General features: G+C 41.7%; 1 protein-coding gene across 5 annotated transcripts; it reads right to left on the reverse strand.

The window, feature by feature from the left end:
- Positions 1–13: 13 nt before the first annotated feature.
- Positions 14–17,974, reverse strand: pfkla (phosphofructokinase, liver a). 5 transcript variants are annotated; one of them, XM_027010837.3, is made up of 22 exons: positions 17,726–17,974; positions 17,056–17,129; positions 16,498–16,575; positions 14,682–14,871; positions 14,401–14,566; positions 13,370–13,414; positions 12,618–12,726; positions 10,872–10,967; positions 10,595–10,687; positions 9,899–10,024; positions 9,695–9,759; positions 9,508–9,571; positions 9,005–9,151; positions 8,589–8,659; positions 8,413–8,500; positions 8,178–8,330; positions 7,812–7,976; positions 7,597–7,658; positions 2,022–2,133; positions 1,751–1,850; positions 1,149–1,254; positions 14–1,027 (listed from the first exon to the last, which is right to left on the reverse strand). In XM_027010837.3, the coding sequence occupies exons 1-22, from the start codon at positions 17,808–17,810 to the stop codon at positions 880–882; spliced, it is 2,343 nt and encodes a 780-aa protein (XP_026866638.2). In that variant the 5' UTR covers positions 17,811–17,974; the 3' UTR covers positions 14–879. The 5 variants fall into 5 exon arrangements, with proteins under 5 accessions (XP_026866638.2, XP_026866640.2, XP_081569222.1 ...); XM_027010839.3 differs by lacking the exon at positions 17,726–17,974 and adding an exon at positions 16,234–16,249 and having other exon boundaries at positions 17,056–17,075; XM_081713096.1 differs by lacking the exon at positions 13,370–13,414.
- Positions 17,975–18,409: the final 435 nt, after the last annotated feature.

The raw sequence follows: 18,409 nt of genomic DNA on the forward strand, positions 1-18,409 counted from the left end.
ATCAATGTCAAGATGAATTTCTTAATTACATTTATATTAGGTTAACATTCAGTTTACATTTATGACTCTTGTTTTTAATACTTTATACAGAACTGTGATATAGGCTTTTTTAAAAGGACACATACAGAGTAACAAAATTAACAGGTGTATTTGCTTTTTTGTTAAAATAGCATATCAAGCATAACAGTTTGTTGAAAATAATGTCACGACATCAATACAGGTAACCATGATAAAATAAATGTTCACAATATTATGTATTGAGGTCATGCTTATGAGTAGTTACATATGTGAAAAAATAGAATGGCAAGGCAGAAGGTTAACACTGAAACCTGTTGCTTTAGATTGATCACTATAAGCGCAAAGTAGCACATTTATGAGAAGTGTTAAACCACCTACTTGGTGTACTGTTATAAATCAGTTTATCCAGTGTACGTCACAGAAGAATGCTTCCTCATCTTTGCCATTTTACTCTGAGGCTTTTGTATAGAAGAATAATTTTACATTTGATAATTTTGGCACAAAATATTCCCATGGTCAGAACATGGTCTAGTAGCAAAGATGTGTACTGATGGGCTAGAAGTATTGTTACCCGATGGAAGGTGAGCACAAAAACAGATACATGGAAAGTAGCATATTAACAAACCTAATTTATATATCAGGCAATCAGGTTTAGGCATAAATTACTGACATGAAATGGCATTTTAGAGGCTTAGGCTCTGGTACTCATTCTGTATAATGGCAGTCACTTTGGTTTGCATTAATACAATCGCTGGTGTACATTGTAATGTGTGTAGTTGTTTAAAACTCTGTCTGCTGAGAGACAAAATGTTACAAGTGTCTCCTGTGAGATTGAACATATAATGTTGTGTGTGTAGTTGTTTAAAACCCAGTGTCAATACTGAGAGACTGACGTGTTACATGTTCAATCTCTCCTGTGATATATTGGTTGAAAGAGGTCTGGTATTTGGCCAGCATCTTGAGCATCAGTCGAAGACTCAGCCACCACTGCTCTTTGGGCATTCTGTGCCTGTAATGATGGACAATGAACTGGCAACTCTCAAATGCACAGAAGAAAAGAATTACAGCTCTGGGATGAAACATAAAGTAAACCTGACCTTTATAAGATATATTAAGTCAGAGATACTCACTCAAAGTCAGTCTGTGCCTTTAGCTCAGTCACGGGGCTGAAAGAGATCACTTTCTTGTTCAAGCCAACCACACAAGCCGTGTCAGGCGAGTTGGCAAACACACGTCCTACCATAAGGAGGTGGACATGTCATTCAGAATATCTTACAAAATGTAAAATATAATTACATGCATGTTTAAACAACATCACATAAGATCATATTGTTATATTCAATATCAGCATGGCTGTGGTCCACAAGGTTTCCAAAGGCACAGGATGTTTAAGGCAGGGGTCCTTCATGAGCAGTGTAAGCAGTTACCTTCCTTTGCATAGCTGATGAAGGACCCCTGTCTGAAACATCCTGTTTATCTGGAAACCTTGTGGACCTCTCTATGTCTTACATCCTGTTTATCTGGAAACCTTGTGGACCTCTCTATGTCTTACCTCTCTATGTCTACATGTCTTACAACAGTACACTGCAGATACTCATATTTTATATATATATATATATATATATATATATAGAGAGAGAGAGAGAGAGAGAGAGAGAGAGAGAGAGAGAGAGAGAGAGAGAGGGAGAGAGAGAGAGAGAAAGTACAAAAATATGAATTAAATCTTTAATACCATGTCTCAAAGTGCTAGTCATCCTCTCTGTAAGCCACTGCACAGCCCTCACACCCAATTTTGTGCCAAAATTTCTGTCAAAAGGTGAGGGGGTACCTCCCTAAAGAAAGACAACATATTCCTTTTAGACTAATAAAAAAGTCATTAAAGGAGACTTCAAATATGCATAAAACATATCTGTTGTAGTGAGTTAACTTTATCCTTATCATTTAATGGATGACAGTTCCTCACATATCACATTTATTCATTCTTTACCACACCTGTTGCTCACCTGTTGGAGATGTCCTAGAACATTGACTCGACAGTCAAAGATGCCTTTTCCCTCAGCAGAGTATAGATTGTAGATGAAGTCAGTGGTGTAATGCATATGGCATTTTTCATTCCTGTGTCAAAGGCAATTATGTGCTTGGTAGTTATTGCCTAATTCACTAAAGCATTTTGTAAATTAATATTTACAAAAGAGTAAGGGAACATAGCAAATTTTCAGTAAACATCTAAGAGTAAAAAAAATGATCTAGGATCAGGCCCACTCTGTCCATAAGTGGTGTGATGGGTCGGGCAAAACCAGACAATTGTGGATATGAAAAAAGGAGGTGATTTATTGATTGTACTGGGATTGGGGAATAATCCAAGGTACAAAAGGGGGCAATCCAAGACATAGAGAAATAACCAGTCCAAGTCCGAAACCAAAAGAGCAATGATGAAAAGAACCAGGCAGAAAATCCGAAAGGGGTAGGCAAAAAGACAAAAACCAGAAATACAAGAACAGGGTGTGATACAAAGAAAGGCTATCCAAAAAGAACGCTCGGGATGCTTTAAGATAAACTGTCAGCAATACTTCGCAAAGACTGTGAGTCTGAAACCTTCTTATATACACTTGAAATCAAGACATACAGGTGAGTTCAAGACTCTGGTGAGACAGATCTGATTAAACGCCTCCGATTGGTCGCCTTGTTGACTGGGTGACGAATGGGCTGCTGGGTACTGTAGTCTTCATTGGGATCTGGTGTTATGACAGTACCCTCCCCTAAAGAGTCCGGGCTGACTGAGACACGAAGTCAACCGCGATGTCCCCCTGCCAGCATGGTGGACTCCGGTCTAGTGCTGGCTCTATCTGTAGGAATGCGGCGAGGGCGACCCCATGGATGGGGAGCAGGTCTATCTGGATGAAAGTCAGAGAGGAGACCAGGCTCCAGTACATCACTGCGAGGCACTCAGCTTAGTTCCTCGGGGCCGAATCCCTCCCAGTCCACCAAGTATTGTAGTGAGCCACCCCTCCTCCTAGAATCCAGGATACGACGCACTGCATAAACCGGAGTTCTGTCATAGTCTATGAGCTGGGCAGGGGTCTCGTCTGGAGAATCCTCGTCCAAAAGGCCAGCTATAACAGGCTTAAGGAGAGAGACATGAAACGACCCGAGACACAGTAGTGAGCAGGAAGGTCCAGCTTATACGTTACCTCATTGATATGTTGGACGATTTCGAAGGGGCCAATATACTTGGGGCTCAGCTTGCAACATGAACCCGGCTTGCGGAAATCCCTCATGGACAGCCAAACCCAGTCACCCGGTAGGTAGACAGGGGTCTCCCCACTGTGCTTGTCCACCATGTCCTTGTACCTAAGCAGGGAACGTTCGATACCTTGATGGGTCTCCTCCCATACCCTCTCACTGCATCGTATCCAATCATCCACCACCGGGATGTCAGCGGCGACAGGGTTTCATGGACCCATAGGGTGTTGATAGTCCGGAACACACTCAAAAGGGGTTAAACTGGTAGAGGAACTGGTGAGCGAATTCTGTGCCATCTCCACCGAAGGTGATAATATGTTCTCGGGGATGCCGAATATCTGGAACACCTGTGTAAACAGTGTCTCCTCTGTCTGGAAGGCAATAGGTAGGCTCGGGAATGCAATGCACCTCACCCCTCTAGAGAACCGATCCACAACAGTGAGGATGGTAGTGTTACCTTCTGAACAGGGAAGGTGAAGTGACCAAGTCCAAAGCAATGTGCGACCAAGGTCTCGAGCACAGGGAGTGCCATGAGTTTACTGGCATGGAGGGTCTTCGGTGTCTTGCTTTGGCTACAGACAGAGCAGGACGAAATGTATCGGTGGATGTCACTCGTCATTGTCTCCCACCAATACCGGTGAGCTATGAGCTGATGTGTACGTGTCTCCCCTGGATGACCCGTAGCGAGGGAGGAATGAGCCCGTGCTAATAAAAGGTCCCAGCAAGAAGCAAGTACATGTCAGATTACCCGTTGGGCATTCCACTGGAGTAACAGCACCTTGTGTGGCTTGTTCGATCTCCATGTCGATCTCCCATTGGATAGAGGCCAAGTGGACCCAGGTGGGTAGAATTGTTTCCTTCTTCTCCAATGTCTCCTCTCGCGCCCCCAGATGGACGTGGGAAAGGTCATCTGCTTTAGTATTCCGAGTTCAAGGACGACACATAATCTTGAAATTGAATCTGGAGAAGAACGACCAACAGGCTTGGTGGGGGCTCAGTTGTCTGGCCGTACACATATACTCCAGGTTCCTATGGTCTGTAATCACTAAAAAGGAATGAAAACAACCTTCCAGCCAGTGTCTCCATTCCTCTAGGGCCAATTTAATGGCCAATAGTTTGCGCTCTCCAATCCCATAATTCTGTTCCGCAGGGGAAAGTTTCTTGGAGAAATACACCACGGGATGGAGTTTGTCCCTTTGACGCCTCTGCGAGAGCACGGCCCTGACTCCAATATCAGACGCGTCTGCTTCTACGATAAACGGGACTGTAGGATCAGGGTGTTGAAGGATGGGAGCCATGGTGAAAGCCTCCTTTAACTTGACGAATGCGTCCTCAGCTGCTGGAGTCCAACTCAATTTAGTCCCTTTAAGGAGAGCCGTGAGACGGGCTTCTATGCTACTGAAGTTTCTTATGAAGCGTCGATAGAAGTTCATAAATCCCAGGAAATTAGCCTTTTGACGGTGGTGGGTACTGGCCAACGAAGAATGGCTTCTATTTTTTTGTCATCCATAGTAACTCCCCCATGGCTTAATACATACCCCAGGAAGGTCGTGGTCATGGCATGAAATTCACATTTCTCTGCCTTTACATATAGTCCATTATCCAGGAGAATCTTTAGTACCGAATGAACATGTTGGATCTATGTCAGAAAATCAGGTGATTAAATGAGAATGTCGTCAATATACGCGATGACATATCGGCCTGTTACCGTCCGAAGAACATTATTGATGAATGCTTGGAATACCGAGGGTGCGACACTGAGACCATATGACATCACCTCGTACTCATCGTGCCCCCTTGTGGTGACGAAGGCGGTCTTCTATCGCCCTTCTTGATCTGTATAAGATTATACGCGCTACGAAGGTATAATTTTGTGAAGATCTTTGTCTCTCTGAGCTGTTCCAGGGTGACAGGGATTCAGTGGTAGTGGATAAGCATACTTATTTGAGGTTGAAGTTTCGGTAATCAATGCAGGGACGAAGGCCACCGTCCTTTTTCTTAACGAAGAAGAAACCTGACGCCAGGGGGGAAGTGGATGGTGGATGATGAAACTCTGCCTTAGTGCCTCCTCTATATATTGTTCCATGGCTCTTTCCTCTTCTTGGGAGAGAGGATAGATGCATGCCTTGGATAAAGTTGCACCCTCCAGGAGTTCGACAGAACAATCACATGAACAGTGAGGGGGTAACAGGGTTGCTTTCACCCTGCTGAATATGCTTGCGAGGTCTTTATATTCCTGGGGGGGAACGAAAACTTGTTCATCAGCGGGGCTTTCACCGTGGAGCAGGGCTGTAGTGTGGGTAAAGTCAAACAGTTCCTCTGACAACATGCGGACCACTGAGTTATCTCTTTCTGGGGCCATGATATATTTGGGTTATGTTGCTCCAGCCATGGCAGGCCCAGAATGACTAGAAATGATGAAGCTTGTAAGAATAGAAACGAGATGAGTTCAGAGTGGCGGCAACTGGTGGTGAGTTGTACAGGGGTTGTACAGAGAGATATGGTCCCAGACCTTACGGGTGATCTGTCCAAAGCAGCTAGGCGAAGGGTCTTTGATAATGGCTCTACAGGGATATTCAGGTTGTGTACCAGACAGGCATGAATGAAGTTACCCTCTGCCCCGCAATCGACTAGGGCTGTGAACATAGAGGACAGAATATGAACCCCCATATTATAAACTGGCAATGTGAATGATTTAGCAACCATGCTCATTTTGTTCAGGGTTATTACTTGATACTTGAGAAGAAGAAGATTTGCTCCCTCTATGTGATCGGGATAATTTACTGTTAGGTAGGAGACGACAGTCCCTGACCAGATGGCCTACTGATCCAAAGTATAGACACAAACCTTCTTGGAACCGGTGTCGGCGTTCCTCCGAAGATAAGTGAGAGGAGTCACATTGCATAGATTCCACCATGGGTTCTCATCTGACTTCTGATCCAGGACTGGGGAGGGGATAGCTGGAGTGAACACTACTAGATCTCTATAGTTTTCTTTTCTGGACGTAATTATCTAGATGGATAGCTATAGCAATGAGCTGAGCCAACTTGAGCTCATTGTCCCAACAAGCGAGCTCTTACAAGACCTCGGAATTAAGGCCATGTCTAAATTGTACTATTAAAGCTGCCTCATTCCACCCACTACCAGCAGCTATTGTGCGTAGTCCACTACAGTCCAGTTGCCTTGGCACATTTTGATGAGCAATTCCCTGCTTACTCTTCCCCCGTGTCGGTGATCAAACACTGCTCGAAACAAAGTTATAAACTCATTGTATGTTGCATGGAAAGTACAAAGAGCATTGTAGCAAAAATCCCTGACATCTTTTAGGGGAACTGTCATATTTCTCTGGCTTACTCACTGGGAGGGTAGGTGGAGAATTGGTAATCGCGGCAGTAGTAACCAATGTGGGGTTGAACCAGGTAGGAGGAACATCTACCTGGGGGTAAGTTCCCGCAGACAATGACCGAGTTCCAACATTTGTACCTGTTGATCCGCCTGTTGTTTAGTGATCGTTTCCATAGACCGCGTGAAACTCTCAAGTGCCTGTTGGTGCTGGTTGAGCAGCTGACCCTGGTTAGTAAGTGCCTCCTTTACTGCCTCAGAATCCGAAGTATTCTGTGATTGGTCGGGCAAAACCAGACGCTTGTGGATATGAAACAAGAAGGTGATTTAATAACAGCACAGGGATGGGGGAATAATCCAAGGTACAAAAGGGTGCAATCCAAGATGTAGAGAAACAACCAGTCCAAGTCCGAAACCAAAAGAGCAATGATGAAAAGAACCAGGCAGAAAATCCGAAAGGGGTAGGCAAAAAGGCAAAAACCAGAAATACAAGAACAGGGTATGACACACAGAAAGGCTATCCAAAAAGAATGCTCGGGATGCTTTAAGATAAACTGTCAGCAATACTTCGCAAAGACTGTGAGTCTGAAACCTTCTTATATACACTTGTAATCAAGACATACAGGTGAGTTCAAGACTCTGGTGACACAGATCTGATTAAACGCTTCCCGATTTGTCGCATCGTTGACTGGGTGATGAACGGGCTGCTGGTTACTGTAGTCTTCATTGGGATCTGATGTTATGACAAGTGGATTCAATAATGGTAAAACAGAAGACTCAAACTCTTAGTGTATAGTAGTTATATATAAAAAGGAAGGTTGAATTTTTAAATACTATTTACATTAATGATTCAGTATGAATGGTTGTAATGTAAATGGTTCTTCATTAATAAGCACATAACAGGGCCTTGTATTCTTTAAATAAAGTGTCTGGTATTTATCAAACTGAACATAATACATATACATAATGAAATAAAGCAGGTGCTAATGTGACCTTAGCACCAGACCCCTCTGGATGTCCTTTTTCATCTTCTCTGTGAGATGCTCAACATTCATCTGTCAAAGGAAGTAGGAGGAGTAAACTAAGCAATGATTGGAGTTAAGAGGCATGACCAAATAACACCACTATGCTGAGGATGGGAGATTATTCCCAGCTTCTCAGTAGTCTGTTGAAGATTTAAATTACTTAAACATAGGTATACATCTCACCTTCAGATCATGGATATTAAATGGCTCCTCAAAGATATATGCTGCATCAGCTCCCACTGCAATGCCAGTAGTGGATGCCAAGTATCCACAATATCCTCCCATTGTCTCTACCACAAACACCCTCCTCTTTGTTCCTGTAGCTGACTGTTTGATCTTATCGCAGCTCTGATGGCAAGATGGCCCAGATGTGCTCAATTACACAGAGAAGACTGACTGGGGTCCATTTGAAAAACATGCAGTGGGTATTATGGTATATGATGTGTCATCATCCTTGTCAGAATAAATCTGAAAATTTGTTTGACAGTTTTGTACTTTAGTTGTTTTCCTACTGAATAAGAAACCTATCAAATTTCATGGGAAACTCACCTCCATAGCTGCATTGACAGCAGTATCAGATCCCAGGCTGAAATCAGTGCCAGGGACATTGTTGCTGATGGTGGCAGGAATGATGCACATAGGAATACACAGCTCATTATAGCTCCCCCTAGCTTCAAACAACTCCAGTATTCCTTCATAAGCCTAAGAACATAACAGAACTCTTGAGTTTGGTCTGGACAGTTTGTGGATAAGCACATAAACAGAAGCATGAATGGCTACTTACCTCAAAGCCGCCAACTACTAGAAGTGCTTGGATGTTGTACTTATTAATGTTTTCCACTAACTTTTCCATGCAGGAACTGGGCAGAGTTCTTGAGAGAAATAAAAAGTACAATCATGACTAAGATATCAGATGGATGAAGAGAAAAATAAGAATCCTTTTAAAAACCAGTCACTAACCTCTTAGTCCCTAACAATGAACCTCCTTGGCCAGTCCAACCAGCCACAGTATTCCAAGACACCTCTTTGACCTTCGCACAGAAAGGAAGGCTCATATGTGAAATTCTGTATTCAAGCTCACCACTGTAGTAGATATTTATGAGCTTATTTCCTATTACTGCAGAGAAGCTATGCAGATTTCTTGTGGGTTTTTTTTTTTTGCATCTAGTAGCCTTGGTACACACCCACGCCTGACACAATACCCTTCCAAGTTGTTCCATTGAAGGCCCAAATTGCCAGTTATTGTCAGTGTTTTTATATTAAACAGTATCAGTGCAGTTATCATTATAGCAAATGAAAACTAAAGCAATCTCAAAAGCATAGTATAACACTGATGGCTAATTCTTCCAGTGTATGCTGCTTGGGGCATTCCTTACAGCTCCGTTGGCAAGGCCCTCGAATCCATCGCTAACAGTGTAGACTTTGTGGCCAGCAGCCAGCCCCACCCTGACTGCAGACCTCACCGCTGCATTCATGCCAGCTGCCGGTGCGCCGACATTCAAGATGGCCAGCGAGAAGTTGCTCTGCAGAAAATGTCAGTTTTAATGCATAGGCTGCAGCGTTAAAAGCACTCTCTGTTTTGGCTCCATTTTGCAAGCTATCGTAAACCTTGGGTTGCTGGCATCTTTGTTTTTAGTAAACTGGTTTAGCACTTAGTTAGTATTGAAAAAACAGGAGTTTACAGGCTCAAAACCAGAAAAAGGCCAAGATAATGAGGTCTATTGACAACTCAGTAAAGGCACATACACATAATAATACATACCTACACAAAATACCTTCCAAAACCATACTGTTCAGAATCTGTTAAAGAACATTTGAAACATATGCTGTTGATAGTCCTACCAATCCAGGAGTGTGGCTGTAATATATAAAACATTACCTCGACTTGAGCAGGCTTCTGGTATGCCAGTAACTTGTAAATGCCCCAGTTGTTTTCAAAGCTCCTGAAAGGAGTGAAATATTATGTTATCTTGGGGTTTGCAAGACAAGACACATTAATAGGTTAACATTTAGTCTTGGCCTCTAAATGTGTGATACAGTAACGTGTATGCACAGAACAGTATCACCTTCCACGGAGCTGAATAGCCTCTTCAAACCTTTTCTCATTCATGGCCCTCTGTACCTCTTTAGTCTAAAAATCCCAGAAATATGACAAATAATAATTATTTTGACATAATTAAGCATGGCATCAACCGGTTTTACTCTGTGGTTTCGGATGATTAATTGTTATTTTAAAAAATTGTTTTAGTCAACATTAGAAATGGTCTCACCATTTCAACTCCTTCCATGAGGGGGAGCCGCACCGACTGGTTGCCCGACAGGCCAATCACGCAGGCGGGGGTGTCTGGAGTTGCCTCCATCAGGGCCACCACTGCTTCCACTCCCAATTTACTACTCTAGAGTAGTAAACTTCAATTTACTACGCTAATCAATTTCCGACTACTCTAATTTACTACTATAGGGGAAAAGACCACCAGCAGAGTGATTGGAATATCTCCTTATAACCGTATAATGTTTTTTCACATACTTTGACTGTTAAATGCATATAAACAGTATATGCTATAGTATAACAATTAGCTAATAACATTTATTCAGTTTTTCTCCCATCAGTGAGACCCAGTGTACTACTTTTCATATCCAGTAACTTCTGGGAATCTTTCTGCTACTGAATTAGATTTGAGAAATGTAAAGATGTTTGGGGGTCTTAATTAAAACAATTACAAAATGGACTCAATTTTATTTTGGAATAAAACAGAAGAGAACCTGACCTGGTGTGAGAAACTCTGTCCAACTATTATATATCATTTAATAATGTTTGTCTCCGCTATTATGACAGTTTTTTCTTTTATTATGTCAGAAAATGTAAAAGTTTATGTGCCTACCATGCCTTGGTCCCTTAGCCAGCATATTACATTTTCATTGTGAACTAAAACAGAGCCCGTTACAGTGAAGTCTGAAATGCTTACTAGCACTCGATCAAAGGCAGAAGGGGTTCCTCCTCTCTGCACGTGGCCTAGTACAGTCACTCTGGTGTCATAGCCCAACCGCTTCACTACAAGCTACACACACACCCCCACACCCACACCCACACACACATACATACACAAGTGGGTGCACAGGTAGACACACAGGAGCTGGAATATCTTTAAGTTAGTATACCGAGGAAAGCAATGGTGTTGAGAACAAGCCTGGATCAATTTTTCTGATGTGCCTGTACCAGCACTGAAGATGTCAGAGACTTACATCTTTGATGTAGCCAGAGGAGATCTGCTCGCCCTTTTTGTTGATGGCTCCCTCAGCAACTATAATGACGTTCAGCCTGGATCCCTTACTACGGCTCTGTACACACATGGTAATTCCAGAAAGCTTTGCTTCTCAAAAAAATACATTGGGCCAGATCAAGTAATACACATTAAAACTTAAAATTCACTAATAAAAAATATCATGACTGATCCTCTCACCCATTGGTCCTTCTGCCTGAATCAGTGTTCAGTTTGCTTGACAATAACAAATCCTGTGATATAATCTATATGGTTTTATTGCTCTGATCCCCTGAAACTAGTTTAAGTACTCATTTTATTATTAGTTTTTTATATATATATATATAAGTGTAACCTCCAGTGATCTATGACCACTGTAGATTTTCATTTGCCATGTGTTACCATTGCTACAATATTTCTTACCAAATAACACACAAGTTACCATTAAATCAATATCTATTACCAAGTAATACAATATTACCAAGACCTCTCTGCTGCTTTCAATACTGTTGACCATTACTTGCTTTTCCAGCGTCTTGAGCGTATGGCTGGCCTCACTGGGACAATGCTCAGCTGGCTTAAGTCCGATCTTTGTGATCATTTTAGTGTATGCTGATCATTTCTCCTCCTCTACTTCTATTGTTCACTGTGGCCTGCTCAGGATCAATCTCATTATATATTCTTCAATTGGGGAGGTTCATTAGGAAGTATAACATTCCAATTCATTTATGCTGAACTTTAAAACTGAAATTATCCTCTTTGGCTATCCCCAATACACTGATCTTTAAATGAGTAACACTGGTGGACTGTCAGCTTATGTGAAACCTCAGGCTAAGAATCTAACAGTAATATTTGATCCTGATCTTGATAAACACATTCATTCTGTCATCAGGAATAGCTTTTTCATCTTAGATCAACTGCTAAAATTAAATCATTTCTGTCACCACAAGATATTGAAAAAGTAAGGCATGCTCTTATTTCATGCCGCTTAGACTACTGTATCAGCATGTATATGGGTATAAGTTAGTCCTCATCAGCTTAGTTATAGTTTGTCCAAAATGCAGCGGCACACCAGCTCACAGGCACAAAAAAATAGAGATCATATCATTCCAGTCTTGGCATCCCTTAACAGGCTCCCTGTAAATTACAGGATTCAATTCAATTTATTTGTTTTCAAGTCCTTACATGGATCTGCTCTGTGCTACATAGGAGATTTGCTCCAACCTTATCCTTCTTCCCGGTCTCTGAGGTCATCTGATTAGTTGTTCTTGGCTGTGCCTTGGTCACAGCTGAAGTTTAAAAGTGACTGAGCTTTTGCAGTGGCAGCACCGACACTGTGGAACAGCCTACCCCTGGATATTAGGTCTGCACCTTCTATTCCTGCTTTTAAATCTAGATTAAAAACCTACCTTTTCCGGTTAGTCTTTTACTCCTCTGTATGATTGGGTTAGTCTATGTTTCCATTTTAACTCCTTGTACTGTGTTTATAAATGTGTTTTTATGTATTATTATGTACAGCACTTACGAAATGTGCTTTATAAATAATTACTTACTTACACCTTCTCTACAATGTCTATTACCAAATAATGTCCATGTTACCATTAGTAACATCATACAAAATAATATATGTTACCATTACTACATCTACTACTAAATAATACACATTTTCTGTTCTTTTTTATAATTAAAATTACTCATTTGCCATTGAAGGGCACTGTGGCAGGCCCACCTCTCCCAGCCGGGTGCACATGAGCTCCTCCCAGCCTTCCTCTGGAGGTGCCTCAGGAATAAAGAGCCAGTCTGCTCCAGACGCCAGTGCAGTCACCAGAGCCAGATATCTGTGCAGAGAGCAGACTTCAATCAGCATGAGCCTGCTGTCAGAAACACAGCACTGCACTGACCAGCAGTGCCCTTTCTCAGTAACATGTAATGACGTCTGTCACTACCACAGCAATAACCTTTATCGCCAACTGTAATAATCTCTAGAGTTAATGTAGCAATGACCTCGTTATGTAAGACTTACTCTTTAGCCAGCCATGAGAGGAAGATCACACAGTAAATGGGGGGACAAGTTGACCACACGTCTTAAAACTGTCCAAACATTGGTGCTGTACATGGGAAGAGCCTGCACACTAATCTAAAAAACTAAAATACCAATTTAAGTGGGATATTTAATGACAAAAGTTAGTACAAATATTGCAGTGACCTATTATCTTCTGCACTGCATGCACAGTCAACACAACATGGGGCTTGGGTATACATATGTCATGTGACCAGTACATGATTGGGTATACATATGTTATGTGACCAGTACACATGGTCATGTCACACGAAAATAAATAGCATGATAATACAATTAAACAAGCATGCTGATTAATTTATGGGGCATGGACTGAATGAAGCAGTTTCCTTTTTCCATACCAAAATAGAAACCAGCACTGCATTTCTGCATTTTTTCAGCAGCACTCAAACATGACTCACCCGCAGTGCCGTCCCATCACCTCCAGAACAAATGTGCGCTGATGGCTGCACAGGAGTAGGAAAGAGATTAGCAAACCTCTGTAAATCCTTTGTAATTTGGAATAATAATCCACACGCCTAAATTATACTTGCCTAAAGCAGCACAGAATGGCAACATTTGTTGAGACTTTAATCCCTGATGTTTTTGATCATTCTCGATGTCTCAAAGATTTTCAATATTTATTTGGAAACTTGGAGAATGTTCGGGTCAACATTTTCTTGCATGTTGCATGATTCAGTCTAACTAACAGTGAGAGGCCAAGTTTGAGTTGAGTGAGCGAAGTGGGGCAGGAGAGAAGGGAGGGGGGAGAGATAGTGGAGCGGGTGAACAAGGCCTGTGCCACACGTCCTAGGGAGTGCCTCTGACCTTTGCTGTGCTCTATCACAAACACCTCACACTGTGACATACAGAATAGGAATTACAACGCACTGAAAGACAGGCCTAAGAATAACGCTGGCACAAATAAGAAGGTATGTGCTGTACAGTAGATTATATCATAGAGTTATAGATAAACCTAAACTGAATAGATTCCACCAACAGGATAGAACAGTATAGAAGGTGGCAGATAAAGTGCATGGTATGTGTATTGGTTATCTGAAGCCATTTATTATACAAGTGGATCTGGGATTTAGAATGCACAAGATACTGGATATTACACATCTGAGTCAGGGATTAGCAGGTCATTCTGATAAAGGAAGAGCCAAAAAAATGTTGGGCACCTCTTTAGCACCTGACAACACAGGCAAGTTCATGCAGGTGCCATGCTGAATACCTACACTACTCTAATAAGGCAAGGGTGCATTCCTTTATCAGATTATGCAGTAGACTTACAGTATAATAGATACAGAAAATGTGTTCCATTCTGTCCTGTGCTACTCTATTCTGCAAGAAATGTCTAATGAGTTCATTTGTTAGAGTCACTCATATTCTGTTTCATTCACATAAGGATGTCTGCTTTATATGGTTTCTCATTCTGTGTCTGGTTGCCGACCTTATAGCAGTGGTGGTAATGGCATCCACAATCTCCATGATACGATGGAGTGCCGAGTCTGCACCGATCGTCATGTCCGTTCCACAGAAATCATTATCGATGGAGCCTACCAAGCCCACAATGTTCAGGTGTCCATACTGCTTTGCTGTTTCAGCAGTGATCCTGCCTGAAAAGATGAAGGTAATCACTGAAAACTAATGATTTGGAGCAGAAGACAGGAAAGGAGAGCCTTATCTGATTAAAAGCGGGCTTGGCAGCTGAAGGTTTAGACCAGGTGGCACCTTTTGCCAGCAGTTCAGCGAGCAGGCCACTCCACTCGTTGCGGAAGATGTTTGCCCCTGTGAGGCTGCCATCGCCTCCACATACGCAGAGGTTGGTGATCCCTCGTTTCACCAGGTTAAAGGCAGCTGCCACGCGGCCCTCCCGCGTAGTGAAGGCTTTACAGCGAGCGCTGCCTATCACCGTGCCTCCCTGGAATGAGGTGGAAAATCTGTTATCAAATGAGCATCTAAATCAGGCCTATCAAAGCTCTTCAACACATGTTGATCATTTGGCTCAACAAAATGAGTTAAAACAAAGTCAAAGGCTCTTTATTTTGTCTCCATGCATTTCCCACATGGACAGTTAATTACAAGAAGAATTACAAGAAGGGTTTATTTCTTAGTTTTGCTTTAAAGACCATAGTCACTTGACAAGTGCAACAAAAGGTAGCTAATATAGAACTAAAAAATAGGACTTAGCACACTATTACCTCTGCTGCCAGGGGGTTTCAAGAAGTCCATGCTTTCCACCATAGCTGTAATTTTGCAAGCTAAGCTTGACTAGCCGCAAATATAGCAGTACAAAGACTAAATCTAGTATAACTTGCATGAGGGAAGTTAGGTAGCACTAAACACATAGTTAAGAACACAACCAAGCCTTTTAAATGTTTTAAGTTTATATTCAAACCTATTTGAACATATTTGATAGCATTAGCCTTACGCTGGATAAGAATGGCAGATGGAAACTAAGCCATAAAGGGTTAAGTTCAGGTGCAACAGAAAAACATTTGCCCCATCACCAAGAGTTTGCTGGTTTGAACCCTGATGGTAGCACAGCCATCTGTGACTGGTGTCCCAGAGAATACATTTGACATGGCTCTCTGGGGGAGAGGTATGACTTTGACAAGCAAAGTGACACTAGCCAATCATGGGACATCTGTGTACTTGTGCTTGATGACCAGGGCAGTTAGTGTTTTCCTCCGAGTGTGTTCTGCTAATTCAGAAATAGCAATTAACTTAATTGTGAAATACAACTAATTCTGAGAATGCAGGGCAGTTAGTACTTTCCTCCAAATGTGTTTGTATAGAGCTCCTGCAACAAACAAATTCTGCTTTTAATTCAGAAATAGCACTTAAATTAATTGTGAAATGACAACTAATACTGAAAGTGCAGGGCAGTAAGTGCTTTCTTCTGAGCAGCTGCTCCTTGACACAATGTGGGCAGCAGTTACAAAAGATGTGGTACTTGGCTTCATGTGTCTCAGAGGAAGCATGTGTTTCCTGCACCCTCTAACATTGGTAGCTGCCGTATGATAAAGCAAAGCTAACTTGAAGGAATGTGCATATCAAGTAAAAATAGGACAAACATTTAGTAAAATGTAAAAATCAATAAATAAATGGCTTAGTTCAAAAGGCCAGAATACATCTGAGGAAAGCAGATCTGACCTTTCACCAAACCTAAACTATTTGTAAGGTGAGGAAGGCAACAGACACTAAATATATATGCTTTCTGAAGTTTGCATTTAGGAGTGCTATATAACAGCCCCCCAGCACATGCAACATAACATCTTACCAGCAGAGTATGAGAACTGGAAGAATAAAAAGAAGAGGAAATACAAAGAATGTGTAATTAAATAACAGAGTATAAGATCAAGTTTAACACTAAAACCTATTAGAAAACTTGGCTGTGTTCATATGGAGAACAACTTCTGCAACAAACCAGTTCTGACTTTATGCAGAAATAGCAATTAACTTAATTCTGAAATAACAACACATTCTGAGAATGCAGGCTATTGAGTCACTACAGACAGAAGAACTCAGCTTGGTGCTTTCTTACCAGCTGGATGATGTTGGTCACACTGTGCCAGTGGGCCAATGTGATATTGTCTCCTCCATCCACCAGGCCCTGGTAACCCTGGATAATTGCAGTAGAAGAGAGCTGAGCCATTGTTAAACAGTGCAACACATTCCATGTCTCTCTGACCCAGCGATTTTCCAAACCCTTCATGAGGTATGGGCTATTGATATACTGCACAAATGGCTTCCTCAGATACACAGACTAGACTTTAACCACAGACCAGGACATGAAGCAATATGTTTTTGAAAAACAAATTATGCAGATTATACTTTGCCATCATCATTGTTCATGATAAGGAAATCATTTCCCCCTGGAGTTATCTGCACACTGTCTTCCAGAATAAATGTCTAACCCACACCTTAAAGCAGGTGTAATACAAAATGTGTAAATCGTGGTGTTGTCTTCAAAATAAAAGGAATATCCACATATAAGGTTAATCATATTTGTTAACCACTCATCAATATGACGAGAAAAAGCTAATATTTTGAATCCTTATCAACTCCTCGTTGCAAAAGGCAAAAGGTGATTGGACAATACCTCGTAAATGAGATAAACCTTGGCTCCTACATATATGCCCATCCGAGTGACTGCACGGACAGCGGCGTTCATACCTGCGCCGTGACATGAGGTACAACATAAACATCTTACCTTCAGGGTTTTACTATTTCCCCAACACAACCATGTGCTACACAATTTAAAGAGTGTGTATTCTTCTTCAGCAGATAGTAATCCTAAAAAGTCATTTCGTGAAATATTTAAATACAGCCATGACCATCTCATCAGCAATCCTACACGTAAACAGGAGAGTACACAGTAGCGTACGTCCCCTGACAAGCAGCACGTACTGCCTGGCACACCCATTCAGTGTAGCGTTACATGGCCGCCCCTTACCCTCGCCGATCTGTCCGCAGATTGTTCTCAATGATTTCCTGGGTTTGAATGAGCTACAGGGCTAAACATATTCATTTTACACACTTTTGGCCTATCATGTTTATACAAAGGCATCTGTGAACACAGTACTAATATAGTAAGAATAGGCATTGCGGCAACATTCAAACGGTAAAGGCGGAATACCAGCAAAAACCGTAGCTAGCATAGCTAACACGTTACTGTATTGCACAAGAGCCACAAGAACATATTCCACCTGCTACTCAGACACAGTATATACAGCTATATCTTATTATTATTGTCGAGGTTGACAGTATACCTTGAGCATCTCCTCCGCTTGTTAGCACGGCAATAGCTTTTCCAGGCCCCGTCATCCGCAACGTCTCCAAACCTTGAGAAAACATTTTTACGTACTAAACGAAAAAAAAAAACACAGCAACTTGGCTGAGAGGTCTACACAGTAAATTAGCTAAGGCTTCAGAGATTATAGGCGCACTGTCGCTCTGTCGCAACTTCCCAGGTCGGCTAGAATGATTTTTACATCATTATGCATTGACCTTCCGGGGAGGAAGGATAATGTGTAAATGTAACCCCTCCCAGGTCTGATGTAATGTAGGCTGTGCTTAGTTTATGCTCCTCGAAGGCTGGTTCTTCCAGTTCTAGCATTTCCGTTCCGACTTTCAGTTTCTAACCATAACATTGCAGATGAGAGGGTGCTTGTAGTCACCCTGCAAGGTTCTGAAAGTTTAAACCCGAAGAATCAAGATTAGATCTGTGAAATGCCTTCTGTAGATCTGTAAGAATAACAAAGTATTTTACAGCTGAAGAGTACTTTTGGTGTAACACAAAAATAAATAATTAAATTTAAAAAAAAAACAATAAAACGTTAATTTAGAGGAAAAAACAGCCAAGCTAAGGTAAATAGTAATTCCCTCTGAAACACTTAAGTAGTTTATAACTTATTAGCAGAGCAGTAAAGTTTGTGAACCTGGCTCAGGAATTC

This window comes from Electrophorus electricus, chromosome 4 (assembly GCF_041902795.1).
Source record: "Electrophorus electricus isolate QZ-2024a chromosome 4, ASM4190279v1, whole genome shotgun sequence".
Lineage (NCBI taxonomy): Eukaryota > Metazoa > Chordata > Actinopteri > Gymnotiformes > Gymnotidae > Electrophorus > Electrophorus electricus.